This window comes from Typopeltis vanoorti, chromosome 9 (genome assembly GCF_054136105.1).
Source record: "Typopeltis vanoorti isolate ZY-2024b chromosome 9, IOZ_Tvanoo_1.0, whole genome shotgun sequence".
NCBI classification, from domain to species: Eukaryota; Metazoa; Arthropoda; class Arachnida; order Uropygi; family Thelyphonidae; genus Typopeltis; species Typopeltis vanoorti.
In genome coordinates this window covers 6167607-6187606 of record NC_143557.1, presented here as the reverse complement: position 1 = coordinate 6187606, position 20000 = coordinate 6167607, and the positions used below count along the sequence as shown (strand labels likewise).

The 20000-nt window shown below is 40.1% G+C and overlaps 1 protein-coding gene across 1 annotated transcript in view; it reads left to right on the top strand.

Moving 5' to 3' along the window:
- Window positions 1-20000, top strand: part of LOC150102861 (ankyrin repeat and fibronectin type-III domain-containing protein 1-like) — a 355850-nt gene that overhangs the window by 52698 nt on the left and 283152 nt on the right. The window contains exon 3 of the mRNA XM_090397404.1: window positions 2704-2843. Coding sequence (XP_090253530.1) covers window positions 2704-2843 — 140 coding nt within the window. The remainder of the gene's footprint in view (window positions 1-2703; window positions 2844-20000) is intronic.

Below are 20000 nucleotides of genomic sequence, written 5' to 3'. Positions count from 1 at the left end.
CCAAGTCCATTTTTGCTTTGATTTTTGTTAGATGACGAATTGAAGACTGTCGTGGAAGGAAAGAAGATAACATAACCGGGAGGGGTTAAAACGAGGTTGATTAGTCAGTTTCTTTCTTCGTTCTGGCCACTGTTAACTCGAATATGCGGGCAATGCAAACATGCCCCTGAACAACCTTCGCTTTGGCTGACTAAAAATAATAATGTATCTTTCACTCTCGACACGGAACAACGTTGACACCAACTGGTATTCTGAAGGATGGGGTGCACACCGTCTGACTGCCATCCTGGTATTTAGAGGGATCGAAAATTAAAATTACATTTCGAGCAGCCTTGTTGACATAGCAGCGATTCCTAGTGTTGGATGAGAAGGTACTTTAACTGGAGACGATCCGTGTTTGTCGCAAGAATCCTCGCCTGCATTCGTGTGGTAAATGAAAGACCAAACTCAGTTGATCCATTTCATGAAACCACAAACCTGCGGTGGCTGCCAGTAAAGGGGTTATTCCAGATCTGCCCTCGTAGAAATTGGGTACCATTTAGCTCGGATTTTGTTTGAGTCTGTCAGCAGCGTTTTACAGAAACTTTTGTTTATCGTTGGCACGAGCGAGGGGTTTTACACACGTCTACTCTCTCGCATAAAAAAAATCTAAATGTGATCGGTCAACTTTTTTTTTTGAAGTTTGTCGTACACCGCACAATCGCCGTGGCATTAGTCCCATGTTTGATCTCTAGAGCAGCATTATCGTTCGACTATCTACTTAGCCCACCCCACGGTAACCGATACTAATGTACCGTGGGCCAATAAACATTCGAGGTTGCATAAAATTAAGGAGGAGGTGACAAAGGAAAGAGAACATTCTTCAAATGATAAGATTTCAACAGCACGGGTCACGCGATCGAAAATGTTCCTGCTGGATGAGATCGTTGCAGAAAGCTTTGGATCGGAATAACCAAATACGATGCGACTTACAGGCCAAGTAAGTGTTTTCCGCTGGAGGTCGCCACCATGCCTGCGAAGTGCTCGTAACACATCGGTTCTTCTGGTATAAGGGATGTGTTGGGGGAAAGGAAGCCTAAAGATGTCTTAGGGGCTTCTGCTAAGTGAATAAGTCCTCTTATTTGGTGGCTGTGTTTTTGTGCACGTGAAACGAAATATTAATCCCACTCTGGAAACGGGGGAAGAAAAGAATCTGGTTTGAAAACAAGTCGTGGCCGCCACTGTTTTTAGTTTTCGTGTTGCATTTCTGTACTTTCGCGCAAACGCAAATCGCTTCGTTTATTGTGGGAATGGGATTAGAGTGTGCGAGGGGTACGAAAGACTTCTTTGGAGACGAGATGTCCACTTCGCAAAATACCGATCCTTCGGCGACTCTTGTTTCTAATACGATAATGGACGGACGGAGTAAGTTCATTCGTTCGACCTGGCGGGCGCTGAAATAAGAACTTTGTTGCGACGCTCTTATCGGACGTGACTTCCCTGCACAGCACAGAAGCGTTGAGGGCGTGCGCTTTTGCTCGTCCCACCGTAATTGAAGGAAAATAAATACTTCCCCGCCGAATGGTTTCTCTCAGCAGAGCTGCGGGTTCAGAAACATCCCCCCCCCGCGGCGCCTTCTTCATTCTGAATTTCATTTCTTCCAACTGCCGCATCCTGTTGGGGTCCATATTTACGCCAGTTTGGTTACGTGGATGCTGTCCATCTATTTAACCTACTAAGTCCCCACGTCCCCTTGTGTTCACCCGGAGCAACAAAGCGCGTTTAAATCACGCTGTCTTATATATCGAAGGATCTCTGTGATTTAGGTAGAGCATCCTGCAAATTTCGGCGCGCGCGCCGTTCTAACAACACTCCAGCATTTCGACCTTTTTTAGAAAACCAATCGAGGGATGAAGAAAATGACTCGTTCTCCGATGGCTTCGGGAGGAGAGAGGAATACTGCCGTTAGCAGACAGCGAGAAAGGGAAATGAAAATTAAAAGTCGTTCGTCAGTGGAATTCACGGGGAAAGGTTAACGAATAAAATTTAATTTTTTTAAAAAAATTCAAATAAATGATTGAATCTAAAACTTCCTTTTCGATTAAAACATCGACTGCTTTCAATACATTCGCTTTAAAATCGAAAAGTGCTGAATTATATTTATGGGAGTCTTTTACTAGAGGAGTCTTCACCCCGAACAGTTGCGCATTTTCCACGTGCTTCTTTCGATATTTCGTGGCTGCAAAATGAAAATCCTCGTCAGGAATTCAAGAAATCGCGTTTCTTTTTGTTCAAACTCGAAGTAGTAACTGCGCGTATTTTTTTGCCAAACGGAGGTTCCGATATGTCGTACGTAGGCTTTGCAATTAAAGCGGAACTGTTTCCCAATGCAAAGAAGAAAACATCCGCGTGATGATACGTCGAGCCAAGAATCGCCACGCGATGTGCCCAATGAGTTACCAGTGAATCAATTGGGGTTTCCAGCGCGCATCACTCCCCTCTAACTGCCGTTGAGCACTTGAGTTCAAACTCAAGTGCCGTTCAAAGCAAGTGCTCAACTGCCGTTGAGCACTTGCTTTGAAGGGCTGAGCGGCGCACCAGTTACGAATTCAGTGTACACTTTTTAAGGAGGCGAAAAGTATGCTTGAAAAACTAGGTGATCTTTTTCTTGACATTCCTAATCAGGACTTTTCAATTAATTGTCTTCCCCTTTTTTTCCTGCAGCCACGTGACGGACAAGCCCTCGATAAAGAAGAAGAAACCTCCTCTCTTGCGTGCCAAAACCCTGCCTGCCATCATCACTCCGAGCCTCAGCATCATCCAAGCGCAGCTGGAAGTCAACAACGTTCTAAGTCCCCGCCCAGGTAAGCCGTTTCTTTAAGCGATTTTCACGTGCACTCGGATCTGTTTTATCGTGACCTCCTTGACAATCGTAAGCACCCACTGTGAGGAAACACGAAAACAGGACCACTAAGGTCGAACGTCTTAATCCAATAAGGGAGGAATCTGCGCTGAAATCTTAAGTGAAATGGTTTTCTTTCTACGTAATGATTCGATAACGTTCTGTCTTTCCGTTGTGGGATCTTCCTTCGTTTTATAAACTTTGATGCGAAAACGAGCGGCCTCGAAAGTAACTCAGTTTTAGCGATCCAGAAACGAGGGTGGAAAGCGAAGATAAACACGAACTTACGTGGGGGCTACGGGGAATCCGAAAATGAGCTTTCTCTTGGGCGTCTGTTTGTGCCGAGCGTGTTAGAAAATGACAGAAGGGCCTCGCGGCGATTGTTTGAAGAGTGAGGAGCGGACATTGGAGCCGATAATTAACGGATTTTTTCATCCCTAAAAGGCCACTCTTTTACTTCAGCACGTGATCTCAATACGGACATTTAAAGAATGCTCCACGCTTTAGCACGATGTGCACGAGAGGGAGAAGCTTTAATGTTTGCTGAAAGCTAAATGCAGCGTCGGCCCGAGCAAATTTTTGAGTGCGTGCAAGATTTTTTCCCTGCCCTTCGGTCGAAATTGTATATAAAAAATATTCACGGAGTCATTGATTCGGTTTAATGACATGTTTATAACTATTTATTCTCGGCCAATACCGATGTTGAAGGACGACAACATCCAATAGACTGGAACTCAACTTCAAACATCCATAAATGCTCCGATGAATTAAAAAGACGTATCTTGGAATCCAAAGAAAGAGCTCTCGATCCTGCCCATCTAAACAGCCATCTCAGTTACAGCCTGCCCGATTCACATTGCGCTGTAATCCAGTTTTGCTTGTCATTCACACGCAAAGTGCTTCACGCCAGAACTAACGCTCGGACTCAATTTCAAACACAACTCTACTACTTTGTTCTAAACTTTGTTTAGACTTAAGTACAATATATTTTTAAGATGTTTTTTTCTCCCTGGTACTTTATTTTATTTATTCGTATGAAGTTTCCTCCCTTTTTCTCCCCCGTCCCTATTGGGGCGAGTTGAGCCCCCCTCCTGAGGGTTAAGTATTTATGGCTGTAGATTCGTGTGTGTGTTCACGGGGCCGGTTTGCCTACTTGCGGGATGAAAAACGCCAGCCAAACTGGCCGAAAAAACCCTCCTGCCCGCGCCCAAGACCGGCTAACTTGGCTAGGGCTGAGGAAGATCCTCCAATCCCTCGCGTCTTCGACGGGAATCGAACCTGGGACACTCCTTTCCCAGGCATATGGTTGCGAAGCGCACACCCACTAGGCTAACCACGCGGATTCCATGATACTGTATTCACCTGACGAAGTCGGCGTTTCCGATGAAACTAGTAGCGAAGCCATATTAAATCTCTTGTATTATATTTCGGTGATTGGACCCCATTTTTTTATTATTCAGTTATATGAAACACTGAAATAATAGTTCCCGACAAGTTTCGTAAATCGTAGGATCTTCACGGGGTAAATAGTGTTTTTTAACTGAATAATAAAAAAATGGGGTGTAATCACCAAAATATATCTTTTGAACCAATTAGCCGCAGAAGTCTACGCCTGCAACTCTTTTTTTCTCGGTGTTGAAGTCACTTAATAAACATATGAAAATTATGTATACAGGGATCCTCGAGTTACGCCGGACATCCGTTCCTACTGACCGACGTAAGGCGATTTTCGATGCAAGTCGGAATTACCATAGCCTAAGTTACTTACCTAACCTAAAACACCCTAAACCTTTACTAGCATTAAAGTCTTCACCTGCACTCGATACCCCCCCCCTTTCACTTTTCAATGCCTCAAACAACCCTTTCGCCTTTTCTTGAATTGACACGAGGCTAATTGGGATACGGCGTTGATGCTGGTCTTCCAGCCAAAGAACAAGAAGCCTTTCCATCTCAATCATGAGCCTACTACGTTCTTTCGTAATCACAGCCGGTTTCATGGGCGACAATCCTTTCACGCGTTCAAGGATTCGAACTTTATCCTTGATAATAGTCCCGACTGTGGTACGACTTAAGTTCAACGCGCGGCCAATTTTCATTGCCGTTTCTTCCCTTTCAATAATGTCTAATTTCACTTCTAATGTAATGGCTTTCCTTTTCTTCGACTCATCGGGAGAGTGTGCCTTACGTTTAGGAGCCACACTGAAGGGTAAAAAGATGCAAAAAAAAAAACACAAAAGTGAGAGAGCGGATGTAAACAAAGCACGCGGTACCCAAAGAGTGTATGCTGGGACCCAAGCGACGCTACCTTTCCTAAACAAACGCCGCGTAACGGTGTATTCTTCCGCCGCGCTCACAAACAAGTTCGCCCGCGACGTTTGAATTTTACGTCGCGCTGCTTCAAGTCGAAATTTATTTTTTTAATTATTTATGGGATTACCGCCGGAAAGCCGAAACGACGCATGTCGAGGACGAGGTAGGTCGAGGACCCCTTGTGTATGTATGTGTGTGTGTGTGTGTGTGTATATATATATACTGTATAGTGAATAAATAAATAAAATATTTTTGTGTTTATTATATAATGAGTACATAATTTTAACACAATTTACTAATATTACATAAATCACGTTAAATATAACAAAACAAATATGAAAAAATCTAAATCGAGAATTAACAGTTTTAATTATTTAAAAAAAAGAAACCTTTCTAGCCTTAATTTCGGCAAAAGACTTTTACTTCTTCAAGATCTAATGTCTCGGCACTTTCAACAGATAAAGCCATCTCATCTCTCTTGGGACATTGCGGACCTCAAATAATTCTTAATAAATCTTAATTTAGAAAAACTGCACTTGCAACTGTAGTTGGGATTGTTAAAAGAATTCGTAGTGATATGTGTACACATTAGGAAAAAATGCAGTTATTTGCACAAATATAATTTAATTCTTTGGGAGAATAATTATTTGATATCCTCCGAGACAATATCTTTAATTCATCTAATAAATCTATTGCTGAAATATCTTTTTGATCACCATCAGACAGAACAGTTTCTGAGTGTTGAAACAAGCTTTTTTACTGTATCATTATCAAAATTTAAGTTCCCAATGTTAAACAGAAACCCAAAAAATTGATTCCTATTTATTCAGCTGCTCAAATCTCTCAGGAATTGATGTTATTGCTGAATCAAGAATTACATTTAAAAAATTAATTTGAAAGTGTCGCTCAAAATTAGTAATAGATTCGTCAGGACATTCATAATCGAATTGGGTTTTTAGATGTAGAGTTCGTGTGCTGTCGTTAGTTGGGAAATCAGCATTTAACCCAATATTTAGAGCAAAGTTAAGGGCTTGGTGCTGAACTTTCAAAAAATTATTTTCGCTTCTGTATGACGTCAAGAATTTTTTCGTGACATCTAAGGATTTCAAGGCTTCCATAATATTGCAAGAGATATTTTGCAATTGTTTGCTGGATGCATGGACTTCACTTAGAATGTCATATCAAACAAACGTGCCAAATATAAACTTGAAAGAATTTTTTTTTTTTGCTAACGAACTAGCTTCCAATTTTGTTTTAATACCTTGTTGCCCAATTAAGCTGTCATCTTCTGTGATGAAAATTAAAGCTTCATGTGTTTCTTTTACTTGATTTCGTATTGCTTTTACAGCTTCAACGCGATTTTCCCATCTCGTCGTGCATAAAGGTTTTAAAGTAAAATTTTGGATGTGGTTTAGAACTTCCCATCGATGACTCGATGAAGAAATGACATTACAGATTGACTGAATAATGTCAAAAAATAAAACCGTACCTACAGTGCAGCTTGCTGCATCGCTTAATACCACCAAGTTCAAGGAATGCATACAACACGGAACAAAAAATGCTTTAGGATTTTTGTTCGTTAAAAGTGCTTGACCCCTGCATTCTTTCCCTATCCCTGATCACAGACATTTTGAATATTTAAATTTTTTCTTCTAATAATTTTAAAATTACTTCAGTCATACCACTTCCTGTTGTATTATTAATTTTAATAAAATCTAGAAATCTTTCCTCTGTTTGTATAATATCTTGGGTTTCTTCATTTTTTTTCTTTTATAGAAACTTATCTTACAATTAAGGACATTTGCTCCAGCCGCGAAATATCGGTGGTGCAATCAACAATTATTGAAAAATGCTTAGCATTCATTATTTTAGATACAATTTTTTTAATTTCATTACTCAATATATTAATGATTTCGTTTTGTATACATTTCCCTAAATAATGAACGTGAATTTCATTGTTTTTTATGTTTTTGTAACACGCTGTCAAATTCGGCGAATAATTCAATAAGTTTCCAACATTTTCCATTATTATTTGTATGTTATCTGAACTTCCTCTGAACGCTATGTTTTCTTTTGCAAGAAATTTAATAACTGATATTATGCGTTTTAAAACACGCATTGAGTGTTCTTGTTCTTTTTTGAGTAATTTTAGCTGATGTTGATCAGTTTAATTTTTTAAACGCTTTTCCAAATCGATCCATTTTTCAAAATTATTAAAATGTTTTTGAGATTTTTCGTGGCGCTGAAGAACTTGGGACATATGTTTGCAATCGCTATTTCCTTCCGAAGTTAAGTTCATAGTTCGAATATTAGAAAATAATTTGCAGCAGAAACAAAATACTACATTTTTTGAACTTGAGTAAATTGACGAAGATCTTTTAATGGTTTCTCCGTTACTCAAAATCCTATTAGAATGCGATACATGAAAACTTCTATTATGTTCATCGCGTGGAAAAAAAAGTCTCTTTTGATTCAGCAGGAGGACCTCGTTTTACTAATACATCGATTATTGAATTGGACAAGTTTGGCCATAAAGCTGGATCGTCAAAAAGCTCGTAATTTAGTGTCGAGGTATTTGTATTTGAAGTCGAAGCTATTGGATGTTTCTCAAGAGCCTGATTATCATCTAAACACAAATTCGAATTTTCAGAGTCACTGTCAGTGGGGGACTCCACAGGAATGTCGCCTTCACTGACTCTTGTTTCTGATAATTTTAAAAATTTCCGCAATTGATTTTCTTGGCGAGCTCGAGTAACCTCTCGTTCTGCTCGTCTTTTTCTGTATTGAGGACCAGAAAGGGTTTTCATTTTTTTTCTTCTCTGGTCTGCCATTTTTGTCTCTTTCTGAAATAATAAAAAAGGTTTATTTATTTTTTCATAAAGTATGGGCCCAAAACAACGTAAAAAATTTAGAATTGAATCGTCATTTGCCAAGTCTCGCCCCTTTACACAATAATTTTTATCCGATTTGACTGCATTAAAAAAAAAACAAATAAATTAGCAAAGTAAAATTAAAAATTGCCTTGCTTAATGTTAACTCCGTAAATAAAACTCTGTATCGTATTCAATGTCACAATTTCAAATATATGCAAGAGTTCGTAAAATAAAATAAAAAAAAAAAGTTAAAAACAGCCGATGCTGTTGTGGCCACAAAGAAAACGAAATGAATAATTTATTTAAAAACCATTACTAAGGTAAATCGCATATCTAACTACAAACTTACCTTCATAAATGAGAGGTAACAAAATTCATTCAGCACGCTAATAATATAATACACATTAATACAGGGAGAGCGAACTGGCACGGAAGAAAATTTTGCGGATATGTATAATTATAGATAATAACATCTTTTACGACTATAATATAGTTTTTAAAAAATTATTTTTAATTTTTTCAAGAACTTTCGCATTTGTATTTTTTGTTAATATATCACATTTTTTGTATTAAAATATTAGTTTTAAAATAAAAATCTCGGATTAATTTTTTCTTAAATAAAAATATCCTATTTATAAGAGAATCAAATTTTTTCAGTGACATTGGATCTAAATGTTTCTGTCCCAGGGATTATCAAAATAAAAATAATTATTTGGAGCTTATATAATTAGAATAAAATATAATTATCTTTATAAATTTAATATTTTTTAAATATATGATATATCCAATTTAATTATTTTTTTATTTATTTTTTTTCTGCCTCCAGTATAATTGTAACATCAACTCTTTGTAAGTTTCTGCCTGTGGCCTTCTGGCCTGGCTGAATGCTTTGCATTACTTTTCCCCGTGAATATGCCAAATGATTTAAAATGAAAGGTTTCGTAAAGCATCGCAAACTTTGGGTTCGTGTTTCGTAAAGGAAACGAATCATGAACGAGGTTTCAAGGGGAAATTCATGCGTTTAGAAAAAAAGACTGAGAGATCACCCCGTCAGGGGACTAAATGATGTCGGCATTCATTTTTAAAGGTGGATTAAAAATGTTCCCGGATAATCATTTGAGTACTGATATTTTCCCCAGCAACCAGTACGGCCACCGCAAACATGGCCGCAGGAATATTCCTTTCACTGCTCCTGTTTTGTTTGTATGTTCGAGCACTGGATTATGGCTTCTACAACTTCTTCCATCTTAACTGTATTAGGATTAAAAATTGTTCGGAAATAAAACTAGCTTTCAATACTCGAAAGAGATTCAATTCACTTGCTTACGAAATTTGCCTTCAAGCCGACGCAGTGGTTTTCACAGGATGCCCAATTTGCACTGAATACGAAAAGCACGCTTGCGTATTACGCCCCCCGCAGGGTTCTTAAAGAAAAAAGTCTTCCGGTCAATAGAGCTAGCTTTCCAGAGCATGCAAGAGATAGTCACGACATCACGTGATACATCAGCGTCGGTAGAACGCCTTGACGAGTCGGCTCGGTTCACACGATGTGATCCCACGAAGAGCTCAAGTAGGCCGATGCCACTCGGAGCGCACGCTGGCCAACCGCGATCATACATTCAAAGCGACTTCTGTGGAGTACATTTTGGTGTCCTTTGCTCGTCTGCTTTGCACGAGAGAGAAGGCTGCGTGATGTTGATTGCAAAATGACTTGGAAAATCTGTTCCGCAAGTCTCAATCTTTGGTAAAAGCGTCGAGTTTGTTACTTCGAATGTGATGTGGCTTCGAAGATATAATGACGGAACATCTGTGTATGAGAGCATGGATTTGCTTCTTAAATACGTTAATTGCGATGAACGGCGGTGGAAGCTTTTGCTGCGACGTCCAGTTGGTTGCATTCCGATGGCCGTGCTGCTCGTGTAAGCCTCGCGAAATAAAGAAATACCGCTGTTCTTCGAGTTAGTCGGTGCAATGGTCAAGCTGAAGACCGCCATTGTGGGATTAAAAGATGGCCATTTCGACAGAGTTTGGTGTTCGGAGAGAAAAACGTCTTAATACCCCCACCCCTTTCCTTCCTTTTGTGAAGCCAGAAAAAGATTTCGTTTCCACCGCTGGATGTAAAAATTTCTTCGAAGCTTTAACTCCGAATGGCGATGGTTTGAGTGCAGTTCCGAAGAGTTGCATCGCATCACTTTAAGAAGTGATGCGATGCGAATATTCAAGAAGGCGTTTTATTGCCCGCAGGCGCTCACCCTGAGGAATTCGACAACATCTTAGATGATCCCGGAAGGTTGGACAGCTGCGTTAGTGGGGATTTTTCTCAGAATCTCAACAAGAGGATCTTATAGAAAGCACGCACCGACATACGAAGAGACGGAATGCGACACTCTTCTTAAAAGCCTGATGGCTACGTTGACTTCTTTGTACCGTCATAAGTTGGGTGCCTTAAGCGATGAACATCTGGATGTTTTCTTTCGTGTTTAGATGAAAGGGTATTTGAGGCAAACAGAACTTCGTCATGCTTGCGAATTCTGAAGGTTCGCAATCAGGGAATGCACCGAAGCCAACGACATGAGCCAGTTCATATAAGTGTGCTGCAGTGCGTGCGTTCGTGAGAAGTGCAAGCAGCGTACTCAAATGCTTATTTTGACTCGTAATTTAAAAAAAAAAAAAAAAAAAGAGTTGAAATCCGTCCAATTAATCCACTCGTTCTTTTCGGTTCAACGCGACACTAAAGCTTCCCTTCGTTTGCTAAGCCAGTGCTATGGTCTCAAGCTCTGTCGCCGTCGTAAAGGTGGAGAGAGTTCAAGTGAAGCTATTTCTGACCACCTTTATTATTTCCGCGATGTCGCTCCGTGCTTTAGTCGGGTCATTCGGCTGCTACTGGTACTTTACTGACGGGGTTAAGCATAAGTTCGCTTCTCGAAAAGGACTTTCTTCTTCTGCAGCATTTTGAAGGGATTTCTCTTCGTCCATCGCAACTGAGTTCGAAGCACTTCCTGCCATCTGCTAGTGCGATCTCCAATGCGACCATTTTGATCGATTGGTTGGCTGCATGTTTTCCTTTTCGCCCAAAAGCAAGGGGGGGGGGAGTTGAGGCAGTTTTTACCGTTTGTGTATTTCGATTGCCAAAGGTGAGAACATTTCATCGTGAACTTTTATTCTGCAAAAAAAAAAGGAGTTGAGTCAGCTATTTTCATCTTCAGACAGTCACTGAAAAGATTTTTCCACCTCTCTCTTTCAACACGCACACACACAAAAGTCACTCTTCGCATTAAACGCCCAACGGCAACCCCGCCAAGCATTTAATTTAATTTTCTTCCCAAAGACAAGAAAATCGTCCGAAAAAAGGGTCATTCGTTGTCGACCTCCGCTTATCTGCATAACGCGACACAAAGCGAGTTCCGGAGGACAAACGAGGCTCCATCGTCCTTAACATAGAAACTGCGCTTGAAAAAACCAACCAATCCTCCCGTTTTTTAATCGTTGCCGGTATTAGATTACGCTCGCGCTTGTTTGGGAGGCGTCAAATGGTGTTGATGTGCCGCTCTTAACAGCATTTCGCCGCAGGGAAACTCGACTACCTCTGGCATCTAAACTCAATCAATGGAACAAGTCGGGCGTGAGTATGTGTCTCGCGATAGTAAAACTCCTTCGCACGCTTATTGTTAGTGAATCCTTCGGGTGTTACTATTTTGGTAACAGCAGCTTTAATGCTCCGTTTTGTTGCTTGCATGGTGCTGCTACCTGTTAGCGCTTTTCGGAACGAATTTTCGTCGTCATCGTCACCTGAACAAATTTAGGTATAAGTCTTTTATGTCCCGTTCTGTAGATGAGGTTGATCTTTTCCACCTTAACGTTGGACGTCGGCGGTCTCTTCTTGCTGTGGGTTTATATTCTAATGCTAGTTTAGGAATCCTCTTGTTATCCATTGATCATATTACTTGATCATCTGCATAAAGTATTGTATTTAGCTGTTATTATTTGTTAGTTTAATTCCATCTTTGGCAGTTGTTTTCCATTCTTTTAGGATTCTGTTTATATAAATGTCGAATAGCATTGGGGATAAGCCGCAACCTTCACTTATCCCTTTATTTATAGTTATGGGTTCGGATAATGTTCCATCTGCAAATTTGATGCAAATTTTTGTTTCTTTGTACAGACTTTTTAATTAATTTAGGAGGTATTTTATCGTCTTGTAATATTTTCCAGAGTAGATTTCGGTTCAAGTGATCAAACGCCTTTTCGTAGTCAATAAATAGAGGAAAGTCGGCAGGTTAAATCCATTTCTTTTTTCTGTGATCTGTTGCATTATGAAAGAGGCATCTGTGCATCCTCTCCCTCTTCTAAAGCCACACTGTTCTAAATAATGCTCTGTATATTTAATTGGTCTGTTCTTTAAGATGTTTGCATATAGTTTAGATCTTGTTATTAAGAGAGCAATTCCTCTGCAACTTCCACATTTGGGACCTTTTTCGTTACTATTTATTTCTGCTCCAGTTCCCCATTCTTTGGGGATCTTTTGATATTTCCAGATATTACTGAAGAGTTCAAGTAGGTTCTTTTAAGCTCTTGTCTGCATATTTAAAGAGCTCAACACATTCCATTCTGGCCTGAACTTTTTCTATGTCTTGATTTTTAAAAAAAAAATATTTTTCTAATTATTAATTATATGAAGAGCCAAAGGCTTCAATTCGGCGACATATAAACTTACACATATGGAAGTTGCATTCAGAAAAGGTTATATGCTGACCTACTACAAAACAGGAAGGCTATGAAACAATATGGGATGTAATATCCCTTAACTTAAATAAGTTTATATGTCGCCGAATTGAAGCCTTTGGCTCTTCATATAATTAATAATTTATTAGGACACCTTCTTGGCTATTCTCATAGTAGGGTATGTAAGTTCTGTTTGCTACAAACTTGGTATTATTAACTAGGTCTACCTACTCACTGATGAGACCTCAATAAAGGTTGAAACCGGTCTGGGTAGTGACCTTCTTTCACTCATAATGTAAAACAGTAATACAACTCCTAGGAGCTGGGTTTCACATTATGGGGAAATATCAAGAATAGTGATCGGAGCTTGCTCCACCCTTACCACGAGTTGCCTCAGTGTTGCACTCCCTAAAGGGTCAGTTGTAACACTATCCAGGTATTTGCTTACGCTTGGACCAGTCGAACTTTATATATTTACTATATTCGGCATGAAACTCATTGAGTTTCTTATTCGGCTATGAAACAGTATGGGATGTAATATCCCTTAACTTAAATATTTTTCTAATTCTTCCACTACTATTTCTTCTGTATTGATATCTTCAATTTCTTGAGTTTTGTCATTGTTTTGTGTTTCTTGTTTTTCATTCCACAATGTTTTTTGGTGTTCTATCCAATCCTCTTTGGAAATTCGACTATTTCATAATTGGTAATTTTCTGCTGTTTAAAATTTCGCCTGAAAATTTTAAACCCTGTTCTTTCGTGGTCCAGTGATACCCTGCTCTAACGATTTAACATATTTATTCCACTCTTCTCTGCGTACACTTCTGGAAAGCTTCAGGCCTTAATTTCTTATATAGTCAGCAGTGTTTTTACTTTGCAGATTTCGATTAATTCCTTTAAGTCATCATCCCAAGTTCTGAGCCATTTTTTGTTTCTTCTTGATTTGTATCCTAAACTTTCTTCTTCTGCTCTTATTATGGTTTCCTTTATATTTTTCTAGTCAGTTTCAATATTGTTAGTGGGTTGGTTTTATTTTATCTTTTATATACGTTTCTAATACTCTCCTGTTCTGGGAGGCGAATTTCAAACTGTTGATTAAATGTTGGTCGTTGGCTTTTTTTCTTTTGAAGTTTGTGGTTTTCTTTTTATGAATTCAAATCCGCTTTCAACTAACATGGGATCACTATCGTTTTGCCCCCTCTATAAACCTTGTATCCATGATATTATTATTTAGTTTGTTGTTAATAATAATGTGATCTCTTATTGATTTAGTTCCTATTGCTTCCCACGTGTACTTAATGTACATTTTTATGCCTGAAGAACGTATTGCAGATCTGCTCAAGTCCCTTTAATAAAATTCCGTTGTTATTGATTACTGATTCTCCCTCTGATCCAATGCATCCTGTTATTGGGTTATTTCCCACTCTAGCTCCCATCAAGATTGTTGCTTCATTTTTATTTGTTTCATCAATACATTCCTGAAGTTTTCCCTAAAATTCTCCTCCTTTTTTCCATCAATTCCGAAAATATTGAATGTTCGATTCATAATTTTCATTCTAACTTTGATTATTCTATCTGATATCCAAATATAATCTAAAATTTGTTTTTCCATTTTTTATTAATCCAAATTGCAATCCCAGATGAAGCCCATTTATCTTCTGGAACTCCAGAGAAGATCATGACATAATCTTCCAGAATTTGAGAATTCTTTTTTTTTTTTTTTTTTGTCTCAGTTATTGCTGAACTATATCAATGTTTCTATTTTTAGCTCTCTGTTAATCTCATCAATTTTGTGTGCGATTCCAAGCAGCTGTTTTTATCGAACGAATTTTATTTTTATAAAACGAACCATCCAGGCCTGGAAAAATCATTTATTAGTGATAATAATAATTATTATTAGTAATTTTCTTGTAATCTTCTCGTGTTCGTTTTAGTCACAGAACTTCTTCGGCTGCGGTCCATCCCAAAATGTGTTGCTAACCCAAGCCTGCGAATGATATTCACTCAGTTGACCCGTCGATAAGCAAGCGACCTGCGTGAAGAGGTGTCAAAGGTGATCGTCTCGTAAATGATTGTTTATACACAATGCAAATAGTCTCCTTCGGTTTCAAGCATGAAAGGTGCTCAAATACCTTAAGTTGGTCTGCACTCATATTGGATGAACTTGACTCGTTTCAGAATTTAAAAAAAAAAAAAAAAATCTGTGCCTTCACTCTTAAGATGTGCTCCATACAGAGAAAGGCGTGGCAGGTTATGCCGAGAAAAATGTTTCGTATCTGAGTTTTTAAAATAACCCCACGAGCTGCTCTCAGTCTTATTCCTGCTACCTCATATGGGGGGGGGGGGAGTGAATCCAGTGCATGAGGAAGAAGAAAACGAATTTCGACCATGATATTTTGCTCATTATTACGGTTAATGATTAGCGCTGTTGTTGGCGTTGCGATACTGACTGTTCTGGTAATTCACACTTTCGACAATTAAAAGAAATGTCAGCCAATTGGCTACTAATTGCCTTCTCTACTCTGCTCGCTGTTTTTTCTGTCCACGTGAGATTTTTTACACCTTTTCCTGGAGTAAGTAAAACACTCGAGGGATAATTATCGGTACACGTGTGGAGGAAGGGATCCCCTGAAACCCCTTTCATTTTAGTCCCACTGAAATGATTTTCTCGAAGGACCTTCAGAAGTACTGGAATCAAATCCATCCCAAAGTTGATTTGAAGGATGCGACTGTAAAAGATGTTCTGGAGGAAGGAGATGGCGAACAAGAATGAACGCTATTTCGGTGTTGTCTTCACTATTTTAGATGTTTTTCTTTTAATAATAATATTCATATGGGATTCCCCTCCTTTCTCCTCTTGCCCCTAGGACGGATTGACCCTCCTAATGAGGATCGAGTATATGTGGGTGTGTTCAGGGGGTTTGCCCGTTCTTTTTTTGCGTGCGATTTTTTTTAAATGAAAGTTGTGTCGGTGATGATAGCAGCACTTGGCTTAGGAATCTGCGCAATTCAGGTTAGGACCCCTTCAAGTGCTGAACGAGCAGCGTCCCCCCCCCCCCCCCAACCCCGGAAATCATTGCGTCTCGTTAGTAGAATTAAGAGGTGTTTCTTTCGCACAAGTTCCATTTTGAGTACAAGGAAAAAGGTTTCCTGGCTCTGCTCCCTCAGCATTGGAACCACCTGTTTAAAGATTCAACAAAGCATATTTTCTAAGAAGAGTTTTGTATTTAGCACATCGCCTTGCCGAGAGGTTTCATTCGGATGGGAGTAATTCTAGCCAGGACTGAGTTACTCCAATTTAGATTTGAGAACACCACCGGTAAAAAAAAAAAAAAAAAACGGGGATTTTAGGAAACAATCTTTGGACACGTGGGGTTCTCGTCCCTAAATCCTAGTCAAGCCCAGGTGTGTGGTAAAGAGGTGCCCTACTGACAGCCTTCCCAGTAAGCACGTGTCTGAATAAATAGGTCGCTCGATTAGTCTAGTCATGTTGAACGCTTTTAGAGAAGATGACGAAATGTTTTCACGTAGGGCTGCAAATGCACTTCACACTATGAGAACGAAGTATTTTGCTTAAGCACGAGGTAAATACCCCAGTTCCCGAAGAGGGAGGGTGCTTTTCCGAAAAGAAATGAAGCGCAAGAGCGCGACACGACTTCAATGAAGAGCATTCGTCGGCTCATCGGACAGAAGAAAAATCGTTTCTGCTGCAAAAAAATGAGGTAACCTCGAAACCAGTGTTCATTTCTTCATTTACTTTTTTGTGAGAAAGCGCGCAGAAGTGACCGGTCCTTTAGAAACGACTAACTTATTTCGAGACCTTCAAAACTATGCGACGAGTCAGGAATTAACGGCCGGAGTTTCCGCGGATTCGCGTTATGATCGACTGGTTCAACTGATTGCATTCGCGCGCACCACAAACGGAAATCACTTCTGGGTGGGTTTCCCGAATGAATAACGAACGCTCTCCGCTTCCCTGCAAATATTTCAGGGGGAGGTCAGTGCGGTATGCGCAATCTTCTCAGGTGCTTCCTGAAGAAAACGTTACCGACTTGGCTGTGGATGATCTTTGTATCGATGAAAGCGACGGCATTTCCATTTAAAGGAAATCTCAGGATCTCGTCGTCTTTATCGTAAAGGGAGGTCGACTTCGGTGGCAGTTCGTTCGTGTGCAGGCTGCGTTACGAGAGGTCAGCGATTCGTGCTCCATCTATAAAGAAAACACCCGAATAGCCGCCACAATAATAATCCGGAGACAGCGGGATCTTGTTTCATTTTTGATTTTGATTTTCCCGCCGAATCGGCTGCGTTAATCTTCGAGCATTTTTGCCATCGCGTTTCTTTCCGATGAAACCGGAACTCTCGACTTCAGTTCGGGTGAGAGGCACACGTTTTACTCGGTGCTTCGAAGTTCAAATTTCGTTTCCGATGATATTTCGAGAACGTAAGGATAAAACACGCGCGTGTCATTCTCGCGTGCGCTCATTGATCGGTTAATAAAAAATACAAAATGCTTCAGAGGGAGGCGGTTTGTTGCAAAAAGTCGTCGAAATTCCACAAGTTCTGCAACGTGAACAAGATTACTAAGTTGCATTCCGAAGAATTCGATTTGTATTTGCATCGAACACTTACCATATAGTTAGCGGGATAGAATGTGTAGGTTTAGTGTGTTTATGAGGGACAGAAAGAATGATGGGGGGGGGAAGAGTGTTATTGATGATAGCTGATGAACTGCAGCCAAGGAGAATGGAAGTTGTATTGCAGGATAGTGAAAAGAGCTCATTTGAGGCTGTTTAGTGTGAGATTGAGACTCACACAATCTCACACTGGATTTTATGCAATTATTAAGGGATGACCATCGGAGACAGCATGTAAAGGAAAATACTAGGGGTGTGAGAGTGCTTGACCTGGTAATAGCATCTCACAATTTGACTGTAATGAATATGACCATGTTGCCACCTATTGGCGAGAGTGATCATAGGGTCTTGACCTGGGAGGTGGCTCAATATGTGACATTTTCGATTAAGACAGGGTACATGTGGAATTACTGTGTTGGCAAGTATGACAAGCTTAGGAGATTGCTTGGATCAGTGCCGTGGCATGTACAACTGCAAGGGCGGATGTCGATAGAGCATGGGAAATTGTCAGGGAGCATTTACAGGAGGTTATGGCTGATTGTATACCTAGGGTCCGAATAGTAAAACAAGTAGGGGTAAAATGGATGAATAACACCATTAAGCCTGAGCTGCAAAAAAAGAAACAACTGTGGAGGGAATTTAAGGAGAAAGGTGACCGGCAGGCACATGGATGGTATAAAGCGCAGGCCAGAAGGGTAACGAGTCTGGTAAAAAAAAAAAAAAAAAAAAAAAAAAAAAAAAAAGCAAAAGTGGGATATGAAAAGAAACTAGCTATGCAAGCTAAAGAGAATCCCAAACAGTTCTTTCACTATGCTGCAAGAAAAAAAAAATGTACACGGCAGAATGATTTTAAGGAATGCCGATGGTAGGGAGGTAACTGAATCAGTCGATATACTGGAATTACTGAGTGAGCACTTTGCAAGAATATATCAACCAGATGGTGACACTCAAAGAATGAAGGACCCATTAGTTTATACGGGAATTGTGATGAATGAAGTGGAGGTAACTAGTCTATTACAGAACCTTAATGTGAATACATCTGTGGGATTGGATGGTATACCAGCTCGTGTCGTACGTGAAGCGGCTAAAGAATTATCAATGCCCTTGACCATGTTGTTTAATCTGAGTCTCGGGTCCGGTTTAGTCCCGAAGGTGTGGAAAGAGGAGAAAATAGTTTCACTGCATGAAGGCGGATCCAAGACTACTGTTGCAAATTACCGACCGATCAGCATATCATGAGTCGTTGTCAAGGTCTTGGAGAAAGTAGTCAAGGGAAAAATACAGGAATGGATTGATGAAAATGAGATACTGTACGGGGGGGGGCAGCATGGCTTTGTGAAGGGTAGATCATACCTCAGTAACTTGCTCACGTTTTATAACACAGTGACGCCTGAAATGGATAAGGGTAATGGGTTTACAGTGATCCTACTGGACCTTGCTAAGGTCCTTGACAGGATACCACATGGAATTCTAATCAGTAAACTGCAACATATAGGAATGGATATAGGGTGGGTGAGATGGATAGGAGGGTGGTTGATGGAGAGATATCAGAGAGTGGTTTATTCAGGAGTAGAGTCCAAAAGACGGCCTGTGACTAGTGGCGTGCCGCAGGGTTCTGTTCTTGGATCACTGCTGTTTAAATTGTTCATTAACGATATAGGGAGGGGTCTAAGAGGAACGGTTCATTTGTTCGCTGATGATGCAAAGTTGGGTAGGGCAATAGTGAATGCAGAAGATGTTAAAATCTTGCAGGATGATTTGGATAGATTGGAGTTCTGGGCTAAGGAGAATGGATGTCAATTTAATGTGACAAAATGTAAGGTTATGCATTTTGGAGTGAAAAGATTAGCAGCAGTATACCACATTGGTGGAACTGTGCACTCCAGGATATTGATGAGCCCAGGGACTTGGGAGTGTTGGTGGATAGGGAGATGAAGTTTAGGGGACACATCGCAAAAGTGGCTAAATCAGCTCATCAAATCACTTGGTTGCTGAAAAATACTTTGACGAGCAGAGACAAGCAAGTTATTGTTCCTCTGTATCGAGCCTTGATAAGACCCCATCTCGGCTATTGTGCCCAGATTTGGTCAACTGGGTTTCTTCTTGATGGTAAGGAGGTAGAGAGGATCCAGAGGCGAGTGACCAAGATGATAGCTGGTCTATGGAATGAACCTTATGAGAACAGGTTGAAGATGTGTGGGTTGCAGAAATTATAGGCGGAAAAGGGGAGATATGATTGAGACATTCGAATTGCTGAAGGGTTTCTATAAGATTAATTCAGAGGATATTTTTGTTATCAGGACTAGTGGTGGGAGGACTAGGGGCCATCCATGGAAACTGAGCAAGAGTTTAGTTAGCAAGGGTGCTAGAGCTGGTTTTTTACTTGGAGAGTGGTGAATGAGTGGAATAAGCTGCCAGAGTCTGTTGTGGGTGCCGTGACGGTGAGTGAGTTCAAGGCAAAGTATAACAGATACTGTGAGAATGTCGAACAGTTGTGTGGAAATGATGTTTAGGGTCTCCCTCGATGAGTCTGACTCCCTGGAGTCGCCCGTAATAATTAAAAAAAAATTTTTTTTA